This window comes from Ciconia boyciana, chromosome 4 (assembly GCF_034638445.1).
Source record: "Ciconia boyciana chromosome 4, ASM3463844v1, whole genome shotgun sequence".
Classification (NCBI taxonomy): Eukaryota; Metazoa; Chordata; class Aves; order Ciconiiformes; family Ciconiidae; genus Ciconia; species Ciconia boyciana.
Genome location: NC_132937.1, coordinates 33814064 through 33830075, shown reverse-complemented (window position 1 = coordinate 33830075; position 16012 = coordinate 33814064). Strand labels below are relative to the sequence as shown.

At 38.2% G+C, this 16012-nt stretch overlaps 1 protein-coding gene across 24 annotated transcripts in view; it reads right to left on the bottom strand.

The window, feature by feature from the left end:
- Positions 1 to 384: 384 nt before the first annotated feature.
- Positions 385 to 16012, bottom strand: part of LOC140651491 (adenomatous polyposis coli protein-like) — a 176898-nt gene continuing 161270 nt past the window's right edge. For 21 of the 24 annotated variants that reach the window (XM_072860976.1, XM_072860987.1, XM_072860973.1 and 18 more), the window contains 3 exons: positions 12932 to 13048; positions 11726 to 11940; positions 386 to 11209 (listed from right to left, as the gene is read on the bottom strand). In XM_072860976.1, the coding sequence (XP_072717077.1) occupies positions 4660 to 11209; positions 11726 to 11940; positions 12932 to 13048 (6882 nt within the window). In that variant the 3' untranslated portion in view covers positions 386 to 4659. Of the gene's footprint in view, positions 11210 to 11725; positions 11941 to 12931; positions 13049 to 16012 lie in introns of all 24 variants that reach the window. The other 3 variants (XM_072860994.1, XM_072860996.1, XM_072860995.1) reach the window with 2 other exon arrangements.

The following is a 16012-nucleotide window of genomic DNA, read 5'->3' as shown; positions in this document are numbered from 1 at the left end:
AATATTCCAAATTTAAAATTTTTCATCCAGAAGTTTATATATGGTAGAAAAATTGGTTCTTTGGAAAGTTTTGATGAAGGAAAATTTATTTTCTATGAACACAAACTATAGACTAACAGAATACTTCTGCAGAAACTTGTCAGAGTTTCCAGGATAAAGACTTGTCTGGAACATAATATGTTTAAATGCAAAGTGCTTGGGGCTATTAGGCAGTTCAGAGTGAACAACAGTTAAGAGTCCAAAACTTTAATTTGTTTTTGCTGTCTCAAAAAGGGTGAAGAACAGTTCTGAAACTTGGCATACCAGTTTAAAATTTCATGTAATGCTTTGATCCAATAGAACACTCACCACCCATAATGGAAGCTATCCCACCCTCTCCTCCCACCAGTCCTAGCCGTTTGCAATCTTCTCCTTTCTGCTGGCTCAGGCGGCACTTGCCTGACCCTGCACTGATCCGATTCAACCCACTAAAGCAGCACTAATCTTATTCCCCTGCCAATTCTGCCAGGTAAGAGTTGAATTGGCCCACTGAAGGGTCGGATGAGTGCCAAACTGCAGGAGCAGCCAGGAGTATGGGAAGGGAGAAGGAAACTCCTCCTTTCAACAGTGCAAGCTGTTACTTCAGTTCAGAAATAACATGCAGTCTTTACCCTTAAAAAAGAATGAAGACACCTATTAATAAACTGCTCATTATCTTCTTGGTAATCCCCATTTCTCTTACCTCTGACTGGGGGGGCAGGACGGACGGACAGCTAGGAAATATTCTGAAGTGAAGATCAAAGAATTCAGCTGTCATATTACCATACATAAGTTTTTCAGTTTCATGGCCTATTGGTATACTTTCAAAATAAAATCTCATTAATTTGCAGACAAATGTTATTCTCCTTCCTATGCAGCTTATGCAGTTTATTGGGGAAGATATGAAAGTATATCCCTGGAGAAGTATGGCTGACAGTCTCTAAAATTATCAATTTCCTTTTCTCCCCTTTGCCCAAGACACAACAATTAACTTCCCCAAAGCCATCAGAGATGATAGTCCACATTGAAGAATACAGTATAAACTATATTTGTATTCTGAAGCCAAGTCTTGCTTGAAACAATATTCCAGTCATGTCAGGAAATCCTGGCATCTAAGCTGGCATCTCTGACAAAGAGTTTTGAGAATTATCTTTAAGCTTTCACAGGGGGCAATACTCTGATAGAGAATTGCACATGAAAAATATAAATAGTTTAGTTCCCTTTTCAAGTCTGCAATATTTAGTCAGAAGAGCTTTCACAGAAATTGAGCAATAACCTTACTATGGCACACTTATGTAACTTCCAGAGAGAAACTAAAATAAATGTACATTTAAAATGATGAACTAATTAGAATTTGGGGGGAGGTCAGGTTTCCAGTTTTCACAATAAGAGGACAAAGCTATAAGTCAGTCTGAAATCAGCTTTATGAATATATTTTCGGTGTAAACTGATTTTCAAGTACAAGTTTGATATGTACTGGAAATGGTAAGGACAACTAAAGGTCTACATACAAATCACAAAAGTTCTACCAAAATCTAGAGAAATAAAGGCAGTGCATCTCAGAAAAACAGCAAAATGAGTCTTGGTTTCCTTAGCTCCTTGCTTTTCCTCCTTTTGCCTTGACATAAATAATGTCCTGTTACCTGCTGTGGTGACTTCATAGAAATAAAACCAAGAAAGAAGAGTAAATCTTTAGCAGCATAAACGAAATATGGCTATCATTAATCTTAGGCATCATTAACAAAATCCAAGAACCAAATATATTACTTACAGTAATTTTCATTTTTCTGATTTTGTATTTCCAGCATCCATTTTTATAGTTAAGCTTAGAACATAACTTTGTATCCTAATCACTAACATAAATCAAACGTCATGGATGCCCTTAAATATTCAAAAAGGCTCTTAATGGGTACTAAGCATTTTAGATATAGAATCAGAGAAATGTAGGTCTGGAAGGGATTTCAAAAGGTCACCTAAGCCCATCTCTCTGCATACAGACAATATGAAATATACTAAAGTTCATCCCTGAGAGATGTTTGCTGAACCTCTTCTTAAAACTTCTATAATGAAAATTTAACAACTCCCATGGGAAGCATATTTTAGTGTTTCACTACCCTTATAGTTGGAAAGTTTATCTTACCTATCTTTGCTACAAATATAGGCTAGTTATGAGGATATTAAGAGAAACTTCCCAATTATAATGATCATGAAGTACCTCCAAGACTACCTAGAGAAGCCATTATAATTTTCAAAGACATTCTGGTGTTTGATACACATACAATTATTTAGTTATAAAACTGAAATCAGAATTTCTTTATATGGATTTAATTTAACTTTAAACTCTTAAATCAACAGGATGTAGATGTAAAGCTGATGTCAACTGACAATCCTGGATTACGTGGTATACCTTCAATTAATAGTTAAAAACTGAGCACAAAAAAAAAATCACATCATTTATAAGAAAGATTTTCTTGCATTTTAAACACAGGGATGGTGTTCTGTAGTCTACTCCAATGCAAAGTCTTGACTTAGAACAAATTGCATAATCTGTCTCTATTTCATCTTTAAAAGGACAATAACATTAATATCAAAGGTTTTGTGAGGACTACTATATAGAAAATATTTTAAATGCTAACATGAGGAGTGCTGTTTGTTTACAGATTCACCAGATGATACAGAAGTATGGCACGTCTATAAGCAAATTTGATGGGAGACAAAGAACAAAAGAGCAAATAAGATACCACTTCTTCCAAAAAGATATTTTGGTATTGGCTTTTAAACTAATCTAAATTGATTTCTGTCTGCTGATAGTATCTCATTTCTGTTCATAAACAGTGCATGACATATGCTGAATTTAAGATAAAAATAGATTCATTTCAATATCAGATGAAGTACGAAAGCCACAGATATGATACAGTCTGCAACTGTGTTAAAGATACCATAAAGTTAAATTGCTCTATTTCAGTGCTTCCTGAATTATTAGAATGCTTTAGAATGCTTTACCAATTATTTAGAATGCTAACTTTAGAATAGTCAAGTTAAGATACAACAAAACTGAGATACCATTTCATGGTTCATTCAATCATGCACAAAATGGCAAATGTTATGTTCTCTCCTAAGTGTTTCTACCTTGAATCAAATCTCATCTAAATTCAGGCTATATTTTTAAAGGTTTTAGCACAAACCATATTCACATCAAAAAGGCTTGAGGCAGCAAATGTACTGGCTTCCATATAAAACTTTTTCTACTATAGTAACATATTTCTTGTCATAGGATTTTTGCAATATTGTCCCTTGATCATATTTTAAAAATAAATAAACAATGCATTAAGATTTCAAATAGAATTAAAGTTTCATCTTATAGTCACTATTCCACATTCTACATTATTTTCCCCAATTAAAAGTAATATGTATAAAACAAAAGATAAAAAAAAAATTCCAATATTGTTTCAGGCTTGCAGTCGTGAAAAGAATTATACTGCTTGGCTTCTGGAAATACCCTGCTTTTAGCCTTGTTATGCACCTGAGATGTGTGAAACTGTCTCAATTACAAATATAGTACAGAAGACCTAGGGCCTGATCCTGCAATGGTTATAAGCATCCTACAACAGCCATTTATCAGTGATAAAGAAGAGTGAGTATTGGAGGTGCAAGATTCTGCTGGATCAGGCCTTAAGTGTAAGTGCATTATACAACACATTATAAGGTAACATCTCAAAATAAAATACTGTGTTTTTATGTAATGCAGAAGTAACACATACAATTTACATATAGTAATAATTTATTCTGAAATGTTCATTTTAGTCTCTGTTGAGACATCACCCATGTCTCATTAATAGAAGAGCAGCCACCTCACCTCAAGTACCAGAATATATAACAAGTTACAGCATAGCAAAAAAATTCTACTTACTTTAAGATAAAATCTAGTTCAGGTAAAATAATTTTGTTCAAGGTTTTACAGTTACACAGTTGTCCGTTTTTTTGTGGAGCACAAAGAAAGTGTAAATTGTTACACTATAACTATCTACGCACATTATGTGACCACAGAAATGTTAATCATTACTTCAGAAAATGAACCATCAGTTCTATTCATGCAGAAAAGCAGGCTGGGAAAGCTTGTTCAGCAGAAACCATAGTGCTGTGAATTTCACAGCCACATGATTAATTATTGTGTTAGAAGAGCTCACAAATACTAAAACTGAATTACTTTTTTGCATAAATAATACCAATTCTTCCCTGATGTAGTTTAGTCAGTCTGTAATCCATAAACAATTGATAAAGCAATATGACTGTATCATCTCTCTCTGTAATGCTAATGATTTCAAGACAAGCAATGTTGAAAGGATTATGGGATGGGATGCTAATTAAATATGATAAACATACTGTACAAATATAATTGCATTAGCAATTTTATTCCAAGCTGTCAATTAGGCATTCCTCCAAAATATTACCAGTGAAAACAAAGTATACTATCAAATATGGCTTCCAGAACAAGGACCCTCTAACAAGAATCAAACCTATTTACAAAAGATAAAAACAACAAATAAAACCAACACCCAGTCTTTTAAAGTTTCATTTGAAACAAAATTTCTAAATAGCTGCTGTATATAATACATCAGTTGCATTTATTTTTTGATGTACTTAAACAGAAGTCACCAGGTAAGAGCCAGAATGACGTTTAGGACTCTGAGTTCCGCTGGAGTCTGTATTTTCAGTCTTTGAGTCACGTTTCTTTGTGCTGTTATTTATTGGCGTTGGTATTTGTGATGGCCGAGAAGAACTGTTGTCCACGCTACTCTTCCTGGGACTTGGACTGTAGTTGAAAGGAGTCACTCTTGCTGCAACAGTACCACTGAGGGAGTTATGTTTGCTTGAGCTACTGGAACTGAATGGTGTACGCTCACTAACAGCACTTTCATTATTTTCTGGTGCAGGAACAGGTTTATTCTGTACAGGTTTTGCTTCCGTTCCTTTCTTGTCTGGACTGTCTATCTGAAAGAAAGAGTTTGGACAATTTTCTAAACCAATGGTACAAACAGGAACATTTCCATTCCCTGGATTTTGTTTTTCATTAATCTCTTTAGAATCTTTATCATTCATACTCCCTTTCTCTGAAACACTGTCAATAACAGGGGGAATATTTCCAGTTGGGGATCTTCCAGATCGAGGATTATTAATAGGGCAGTCCTCTATCCTCACCCACACATCCTCTGTCTTAGAGACAGCTGGTGCCATCTGATAAATTAGAGTTTTGGAATCAGAGTCATTTGTTGCACCTGAGGAAGAATACTGAGGATCATTCATTATTTGAGGAATTTCATTTTCTTTTATTTTTCTCCAAGTACCTTTTGCTGGTGCTTGACTTTCTTTACTTTGTTTGTGTCTAGAAACAGAACTTCCATGTTGCTTTTCATCTTCACTTTTTGCCTTTTCACTGGATTCTGAAGAAGCTGACAGAATTGAGGAAGAACTTCCAGTTCTTCGCCAAGTGCTTACACGAGGAAGCGATGAGGAATGCTTACTATGTTCACGCTTCCATGTTCCTGATCTATTGATTAGCAATCTAGATGGACTCTCAGAATGAGAACGACCTATGTCATGATGTTTTGCTGGTCTCCCATCATATTCTACAGAAGGACTCAGATTAGGGGGTAAATTTTGCCAACCACTAGTCTGGACAGTTAAATGAGTGGATAAAGACATATCAGGAAGAGATGGACTTAAAACTGGAGTCTGTATTTGGGACCTAGTGGGAGAGCCTGGCCTGTAAGGAGACAGAGATTCAAATGAAGCAGACTCTTCTAATTTCTGTCTTAGAGTTGGACTCGAAGCTTCTTTAATAAAAGTTGACTGACGAACCAGAACAGGTCTTTCAGATCTGTCAGATTCACTTCCGCTAGATTTTGTGGATGACATTCTGGATAATTCAGCTTTTTTGTTTGATCCACCACTATTGAGAATTTGGTTTAATCCTTTTGAAGCAGACTCACTTCTGGGAATGCCACTGGTACTCTTAGGTAAGGCAGTTTGCTTTGTAAGGTTTTGCTGGCTCATCTGCCTGCCTGGTGCTGTATATAACATTCTTCCTGAACTCGAAGATTTAGTTGAAGCTGTACTAGGAGATGATGTCCTTGGCAACTGAGACAGTTTGTTGGGAGGACTTATACCATATCTTCCTGGGGAAATTGAGTTTCGGCCTGGAGATTGCAGAGGCCTGCTTAATGGCTGCTGTTGAGGTCTAGAAGGAGTGGAGTCTCTAGATCCTGATCTAGAAGGTCCTTTACTTGATCCACTCTGTTGAGATGGTTGCCTAGTTACAGGAGCTGACTCAGGTTTCACTGATGGCTTGACTCCTATTGGAGAACTAACGGAGCTTTGGCCTTCACTGGGACTCTTGGAGTTTGTATTTTTTAGTGGGGGACCTTTTTTGGAAACAGGACTAGTACTTGAGGAACTATTTCGAACTCCCGGAATATGAATCATTGTCCTACCACGTGAAATTGAAGTCATACTTGTTTGCTGTGGTTGCTTTAACTGGCTTGAAACTTCTGAATTGGAGCAAGCTTTTCCTGTAATTATACTTTTATATACTTTTTTTCCTCCTTTGATTCCCTTATTTTCAGATTCTACTTTTTTAGACTCCAATGTACTCTTCTCCCCTGGCTTAAGAATTCTTGGACCTTTATTACTAGTAAAAGACTTTTCTTCTTGGTCTGGGGTAAGATGAAATGGTGACCCTAGAGAAATACCAGATTTTAATGAAAGGATAGAGTCAGAGTCTGATGAAGCTTGTCTAGTCAGTGATGCAGCAGCTGCAGCTTGATGCAAGCTACTAACTATAGAATTTGCACCTTCTTGTATAGCTTTCCAATCAAAGTTCTCTGAATCAGGTGAGAAACCATGTTCTGAATCCGGCCTCTGTATCTCTCTCAAATCCAGTGTTAAATCTTCTGCCAATATATCACCCATATTTCTGGAATTATTTTTTTCACTTTCACTCTTTACTTTTGAGGGTTTTTTCTTTTTAGGCATAGCAGAACTAATGCATTCCTGCAACAGATCATCTTCTGAGTCAATACTAAGAGAACTGAGAGAGCTGTTTCTAGAGAAACATACAGGAGTATCTTCAACATGAAATGATTTAGGTGCATAACCAGAAGTCTGTGGTCTATTTGATTCTATCTGTGAATCAGGAGCCTCAGTTTGTTTTGCAGGTTCACTTTCTTTGTTGTTGTTTTCTTGATCAATATCACTGAGGGAACTAAGAGATGAATTGCGAGAAAAACATACAGGTGTGTTTTCGATAGCAAAATTCTGCATTTTCTCATCTGTAGCTGCTCCTCTGTCTGGAATATCTTTAGTTGACTGAGAGAAAGTTTTAGGTTGGCTTCTGCCTGTTGGGTATTTTTGACAAACTTGTGTCCTATTACTTGGTTGCTGATTTGAAGACTGTTCTGTATTAGTGCAGTCTTCAGTTCCTGTTTCCTTTGCTTTTCCTTTTCGCAATTCTGCCTTCTCCCTTGAAAGGTCAACATCATCATCATCAAAATCTAAAGAACTTAGGGAATCATTCCGTGAAAAACAATAAGGAGTTCCCTCAATAGGCGTGTAATGATGAGGGGAATCAAATGCAAAGCTTCCTTTTACATGCTCTTCATTATTTGGAAGTTTGTCATTAAAATATCTTGAATTATTTTTAAGATTCTGTTTCTTTGTGTCTCTGTTCTCTGAATAGCTTCTTTCATTATTAATATAGCTTTTAGGCTCTGTGTTTTTTCTTACACGTGCTCTATATTCATTATTTTGGGGAATGGGCTTTACTGGTGATGTTGGCTTGTTTTTATCACGTTCTGACTGATTTTTGTTACTTACAGATAAAGATGCTTGTTGAATTTGATCCATTATCTTCTTCACTCTGAAAGGTTTGTGACTTTTTCCTTTTGGCATAGCTGAGTTAATACATTCGGCCAGAATATCACCCTCTTCTGTTTTGTCATCATCCAGTCTTGGGGTAGTCCTAGTTGAGCTTTTTGCTTTTCGAGAGTCATCTGTACTTATACCTTCTGTAGGAATGGTGTCTCTCTTTTCAAACTCCCCTGACTCTGCCCTTGTACCCACATTCTCTACATTGGCCAACTCTGGTAGTGATTCTATTGTGAGGTCACTCAAAGATGTAGTTGTTGAAAAATTTATTGGTGTATCCTCAACAAAATATACCTGTGGCATATCATCTCCAGGTGTAAAACTCACATGCTTTTGGGATTGCAATCCAGTTTGTGAAGGCAAAAGTTTGTAAACTGGCAGTTGGCTTGGCTTTCTGGTTACAGGAGGAGGTATTTTTGAAGCAGATGCTTGAGAAGGCTTTTTGGCTTTACGTGAAGATTTTGTTGGCATTGCAGAAATAATACATTCTTCCAATATTTCAATATCATCATCATCGGAATCATCCATAATGTCTTTTTCTGCTTCAGTAGGCTTCTCTGCTTTCTTCTCTTGGTTATCCTTTGTATCATCTGGCTGTTCAGGTTCTGCTTCATTTCCATGTTCATTTTCATGTACAGGAGGCATTATTCTTAACTCTACATCTTTCTGTATAAATGGTTCATCAAGACTCAGACCACTTAGGCTAGAACAGCAAGAAAATCCATCCGGTGTACTTTCTGTGGCAAAATGTAATAATGTATCAGCATCTGGCAGTACCTGAACTCTTTGAACAGCTTCATTTATAGCTACCTGTCTAGGACCAGACCCTCTCTTTTCTGCATTAGGTACTTTGCCTTTAGCTACTTCCCTCTTTACTTGAGCTCCTTGAGCAGGGGGTGGAGTTTTACTTCTGCTTGGAGGCATTGTTTGTCCTGGGCTGTCTGGAAGATCACTGGGACTTATAATACCACTTACCATTCCACTGCAAGGCTCGCTTTGAACTGAACTAGCAATTGAACGGCTTTCGAAACTATCCAGGGAACTTACAGAAGTACATCTGCTAAACATGAGTGGAGTCTCCTGCACATAATGTTCTGGTGGACTTTTAGGAGTGTGTGCACCACTCTTTGAGGGAGATTTGGCACCTGAAGAAAATTCAACAGCTTTATGTCTAGAAGAGTCAGAAGGAGATAAACTAGGAGTCTGAAGTCTACTAGATTTTGTTCTGATGTGCTGAGATGCTGATGCAACTTCACTTACTGCACCTTCTGTAGACAGAATCCCATTGTTTTCCTTTAGTTCTGCTATCTGTAATGTGTTATTAGCATCTGTCACATGTGTGGATTGATCACGTCCTATTTCGTCTTCAGCTGATGACAAAGATGACAAAGAGCTACACCTTGAAAAACATATTGGTGTATCTTCCACACAGTAAGTTTGTATAGTTTCCTGATTAATAGAGGGAGTCTTACAGGGAGTCTTTTGAGCATGACTGCTTCTACTCTGGGCAGAACTTGGGTGAAGCTGATTCTGTCTCTCTGAACTACCTGAAGGGGTTGATATGTTCCCACAGCTTGAGGAAATATGGTCAGTTTTAGTGCTTTGCACTGATGAACTGTTTGAAAAAGTAAAAGATGGCTTCTGAGAAGAGGGAGGAACTTCTGTTGAATATTTTAGACTATAATCAATAGGCTGATCAACATGATGTTCCTCTTCATTGTACTTTATGCTATAATTGGTTGGTCTGTCTTCTTCCTCTTTGTGTTGTTCCTCCTCAGAGTAGCGTTCACTATAGTTGGTTGGTTTATCATTGTCATAATCATCAACCTGGCACAAGGACTGGTTTACTTTCTGATTCATTCCAAGAGTTGGGCCTACTCTGCTCTGCTCTGAACCATTGGACCCTCTTGATCTAAAAGAAGAAACACACTCTTGCTGTCCAAAAGGTGACTGATATTTCATGTGTTTATCATCTCCACTTTCAGTGTACATGGAATAAGTTGCATTTTGGCTCCTTATCTGCCTTTGTTCATTTTGTTTTATTTCATCATCTATTATATGCTTAGGCCTTGCCCATCTTTCATTCTGAGAGGGACTTTGCCTTCCAGAATTTAACTGTTCATCTGAATATTTAAGACTATAATTAATAGGAGTGTCTAGCTCTTCATCATTGTCATCCATATGATTTGCACTATGTATCTTATGTGCCAAGTCAGCTGGGTATTGACCATAACTACGAAATTTACTTTCATCATCTTCTGAGTAAGATTCAATGGAAGGTTTCATTTGGCCTCTTTTACCGTAGCCATCACTGCTGCTGACACTATTTAAACTATCATTTGAAGCTCTCTTGTATTCCATTTTTGTATAAAGCATAGGACATATCCTGTTTGAATTCTCAGATTTAGGAAAGTATGTATTTGAGTGAGTATGGGCAGCAGCTGTTCTTCTTGGGACATTTCTGTCTTCTGTCAAACAATGCATTTCAGAAGTGGAACAAGAATTTCTGTCTTCTTGTGGAATATGCATGCTTGTTACTTCTTCCATAACTTTGGCAATCTGAGCTGCAGCAGTGATCTGCATTCCTGTTCTCTTAGAGGAGTTCCCAGTATTCTCTGTAGCTGGATGATAGCTATTTAAACCTACTGCTCCATCCTTATCGAGACTTCTGTCTTTCTCAGATCGAGAGTTTTCTATGTTTCCTCTACTAGAGGAAGAGGAGCCAGGCAATACTGTAGCATTTAAACATGGTGAAAGTACAGGCATATGACCAGTATTAAAACTCTCTGATCTGCAAATCCCATCATCATGTCGACTGGAATCTAAAACATACTCATTATATATATTTTGCTTATGTCTCTGCTTATTATGATGAGATGCTTTTGGGCTTAAATTATCTATGTTGTCAAAAGTCTCTGATAAATGCTGAGCATCTAATTCTGCTTCCAGTGCCTTTTGTTTTCTAACATGAAGAGATGGTAAGCTTGATCCTGGAGACATAATGTTGGCATCCTTATATTTTGCTGGCCTATTTGTCATCAGGTTTCTTAGAGCTGCAGCACTGCCCATTGCTATCATTTTGTGTTTTGAGTGAATGAGATTTTTGAGCATGCTCACTGCTCCCATGTCCCACAGTGCCTCCTGATCTTTTGCATTTCGTGCGGAAAGATTCCACAGGGTCCCACATGCATTACTGACTATTGTCAAACTGTGTGACTTCAAATGCTGTAACAAGGTTTGTAAGCAGCTGTTCTCTCGCAAGATTTGCCTGGTGTTGAGTGATTGAAAACAAAAATCAGTAAGTGGCATTTCAAAAGGATAAGACACAAAGCAAAACAAAAACCTATTATGCTATAGGCAAGTTTAATCCATAGTAAGGATAATTATGATTTTTTTAGTGCAAATTTATCTTATTTTTTCCTCAAGTTTTCATCTGAATGTTAATCAAATCCTATACAAATATGAACAGTTAGTTCCCACACTATTGTCTCTATATAAACCATTCCAGGTGGTTTCCTATGGCTGATAATAACTTATGAATTTCCTCTCTCTTTCCAGGAAAAGCTTTTAGTACAATTCATCATTTAACAAGCTGCAGATATATGAATCCTTTTGCATATTCCTGTTATCTAAATTAAATACTTGACTTATCAAATCCATTAAAAAATGAATGCTTAATTACTATACTTAAAACATGCATTCATATTAAGACTTGGTCATACAAACTATTAAATATACTTTTGGTACCACTACTGATTCTCAGAAAAATAGAAAGTATATTCACCTGTGGTCCTCATTAGTAGCAATTAAGCTAGAAACATTTCTTAATATTCCTCCTCCACTTTCTATGATGGCTAAAGTGTTTGTTTGGCTCCGGTATGTCAGTGTACCAACTAGAAATGCAAGAGCACCATGAACAGCACATATATCACCTTTGTTCTCAGTACAGTGTGCTGATAAATTCCATAAGGCACTCAAAATACTTTTTAGGGTGGATTCCTAGGAGAATAATAAAATGACAGAATTAGAGAGTTTTCAACTATTGATCATAAGCCCTCAGAAGTATGTAAGTTAGATTCAAGGAGGTAGTGACAAACTTGTTTTTCTAGCTCTCATGGATGCAAAGATAGCTTTGAAAATGTGAACCAAGAATAACCTAAATAAATAATTCCTGCCAAACCTGCACACAGTCTAAAAATACAAACTGCCTCACTTATTCTAATCCAGATTTGCAAATAACAGAATTCATTGACCATGGAATTTAGCTTCTTTCCAGTTCACTGCAGAATTTGATTTTTGATTGGCATGAAATCTCTACTGTGTTGTATGTTGATGACCAATGTTTTGTTTTCTGTTTTACTGCATATGCCACTATTTCTCTAGCTTTTCTTCACAAATGAGAATTAAGTGTGTTTCAGGCTCTGCTTTCTGTGCTGATAAACTAGAGGCAAGCAGCAGTGCACACACAACTACTTTTGTTTGCTTCTCTCTCCTTCCCTCAGCTATGGATTTGCTATTGTTTGCCAGAAAGTTTCAGAAGTATGCATCACAATACTTGTCAGCTGCCATAACAGTAAAAAGTTTGTAGATTAGCTGGCAGGGGACACTGGGATGGAATATAATCCTGTTGGGATATCAAGTAGACATCCCTAGAATGAAAAATTCACAAAATCAGAAGATGGTTTTATTAAAACTGCAAAATTATAAAAAAGGCTATTGGAACAGCACAGCTCATGAAACTGAAGAGTGAAAGCTATCAACCCTTGTAAATAAAATTACAGAAACACTAGTAGTTCTCAGATGTCATTGCTATATTGTGATCTGCTGCCCAGTTAACACAAAGCAATTCTCTTCTTCAAAGGAAAGTACCTGAAACACTGCAAATATTTGACTAACTGCTTATGTCAAAAAAGGGTAACAATATTTGTATTTTGTGTAAAATTAATGCAATCTCTCCAAAATTTATCTCATAATCATTTATATATGATACCTTCTTAACTTCTAAAGAACATTCCATCAATGCTTTCACACTTCCAACTTCACGTAGAGTCTTTTTACTGTTTACATCTGCTCGCCAGGACAAGTTCCTCAAAACACTTGCAATGACCTGCAAAACATGAAAGAAAAATAACGTATCTCAAAATAGCTACTCCTTTAGTAGGTTATCAGCATTTCCTCCTGGATTTCTGGAACACTATAGAATTCATTAACAGTGGCAACGTTCAGCTGCTGAACTAGCTTTTTTGCTGAAATTCACTTTTTGTTCTATTGCCAGCTAGACTGTCCTAAGATTTCAGTATGAAGTTTGAGCGAAGGTACTGGCTTTTGTGTATAAAATAAATAAAGATTTGAAAGCAGGTTCCCTGCTTTCCACACTGGCTGAAAAATTGGACCAAAACCTCAGATTTATGCTCTGGTCTGATGTCTGCTGTAGGCTTATTATGCAGTCTCAGGAGAGAGATTTATATAATCTTTTTCCTCAGCTTTTCCACTTGCAAAATAGGACAATCATACTAACCTGTCCCTCAGAAGTACGGTATGATTACCTTTATTAATGTTTATCAACCTCTTTGAATACACTGTGTCTTTTTTAATCAGAATAGTTATCCATCAAAGATGGGTAGCCATTCAGCCTAGGTTCTTGTCCTTGGCATCAGCTAGACTGAGATGCTTCAAAGTAAAGTGCAACTGTCAAGACAGTGGACAGTCATTAAATATTTAACTCCATCCATTCATGGGCAGCTGTAAGCATGTATATCCCTCATAAAAATATATTTGGTAGAATACTGTTATCTATGGATGTTCTCATTGACACAAAAGTGTATAACCTTGTTAGGTTATGTGATAAAAGCTCATCTGCACACCCACAAAGGAGCTCAGAGAGGCAATGGCAGGTGGGGGACCCAAATAATACCCTGCCCCAGCTCCTCCCAGGCCCATCACAGGCCCATCTGCAGAAGCCCAGAGGAGCACAGGGATGTACAATGGCAGGCAGGAACCCAAATTAAGGACTCAGAGGAAGGGAACCCCTGTCCAGGACACTCCCAAGGCTGTCCCAGGAAAGCCATCAGCCCCGTTATCGAGGTGTGAAACCCATCAAGGTGAGCACTCTCCAAAGCACCTTTCAGACTGAGAGGAGTTACTGCCCTGGGATAAAGGACACATTACAGGATGCAAGGGAAGAGCATTTCAGGATTGCACAGGACTTATTATGGGATGCTTAGAGGAGGAACCAAAGGAGGGGAAAAGGAGAGATCTAGGTGATTTGGGGAGAAACAAGTGTAGGAAAATAGAGAAATGATGGCATAAGAGGGGCTGGTCATATATGCTGGTCTGTTTGCTGGTCTGTATGCTTGTCTGGCTACACCCTGCACTTGATCTATCTTATGCATCTTCTTCTTCCTGCGTCTTGTCCTATCTTCTTATTAAACTCCTTTCTAACTCTAACTTTCGAACTCCCTGGCTGAGGGTCATAGGGGCCCATGTGTCTGTGGTGACAGTAACAGGAGCAAGTGCAGGTGTGCAAGTGAGCGTGTGAGCACTAGCAAATATCAAGCTGGACTACTTAAGAGAATACGTGAAGTGGCCTGGGAGCAAGGGGGTGAGTGGGTCTCTAAGGGCCAGCTCTGCGTGTGAGCGCGCCTGTGTGTCTCTAAGGGCAAGAGCACAGGGGGGTCAGCTACTGGGACCTGGAAAGTCCTGGCCAGCTCTGTGTGTGTGTTTGTGTGCGACAGACGGTCTGTACCAGCAACTGGAGTAGGGCTGTGATCTCAGGGGCTCCTATGTCCAGGAGCCAGACACTGGGCAAACTGAGTGTCTGAGCCCAGCTGCTGGAAGGATCCACCTTGCACATATACATATATATATATTCACACTACTGGATCTCCATCCTGCTCAGTCAGAGAAGGGAGCAGGAGAAGGCTGTTGCTGTGCTTGTATGAGTGCTCTGCGGGTCCATCTGTGATCTTTGTGGCCAGTCGTATACCTACGTAAATGTCGTGGTTTAGCTTCAGTCAGCAACTAAGCACCACACAGACACTCGCTCACCCTCCCTCCCGGTGGGATGGGGGAGAGAATCTGAAGAGCAAAAGTAAGAAAACTTGTGGGTTGAGATAAGAACAGTTTAATAATTGAAATATAATAATAATAATAATAATAATAATAATAATAATAATAATAATAATAATAAATGGTAACGAAAAGAGATGAGAGAAGAAAATGAGAGAGAGAGAGGAACAAAACCCAGGGGGAAAAAAAAAACAAGTGATGCAACCTCTCACCACCCACCGACCGATGCCCAGCCAGTCCCTGAGCAGCGATCGCTGCCCCCCAGCCAACTCCCCCCAGTTTCTATACTGAGCATGACGTCATATGGTATGGAATAGCCCTTTGGCCAGTTTGGGTCAGCTGTCCTGGCTGTGCCTCCTCCCAGCTTCTTGTGAGCCTGGCAGAGCATGGGAAGCTGAAAAGTCCTTGACTAGTGTAAACACCACTTAGCAACAACTAAAACATCAGCATGTTATCAACATTATTCTCATCCTGAATCCAAAACACAGCACTATAGCAGCTAGTAGGAAGAAAATTAACTCTATCCCAGCTGAAACCAGGACAGTATCCACACCTTATTCTATACCATCTACGTCATGCCCAGGTCCTACCCTTTTTCCAATACATTCCAATTAATCACCACCACTTTCCCTGTCTTTTGATATAGACACACAGATATCATTCCCTTGGTCTATGGGCCATCCCTCTAAAATGTCCATTGAGTTCATTTAGTCCATGACTTTGGGCTCCACCTGTCATAACAGTCCTTCAGGGCAGGAGAGATGGTGTGTGGTGTTGGACTGTTGAATGTGAAGCCAGTTCTGGTTCCATCACTGCTGCACTTTGCTTGGTTTCATCAAAGTTCATTCTTCATTAAGCTGGGTGATTCTTACTGAAATACCGTTGATATGGTGTATAGTAACCATAGTAGTGATGACATACAGTATTATATAGCAATTAACATCATACAATTCAAATCATTGGCTATTCTCACCCAAAATCAAATCCCCTTGAGGTACACAGC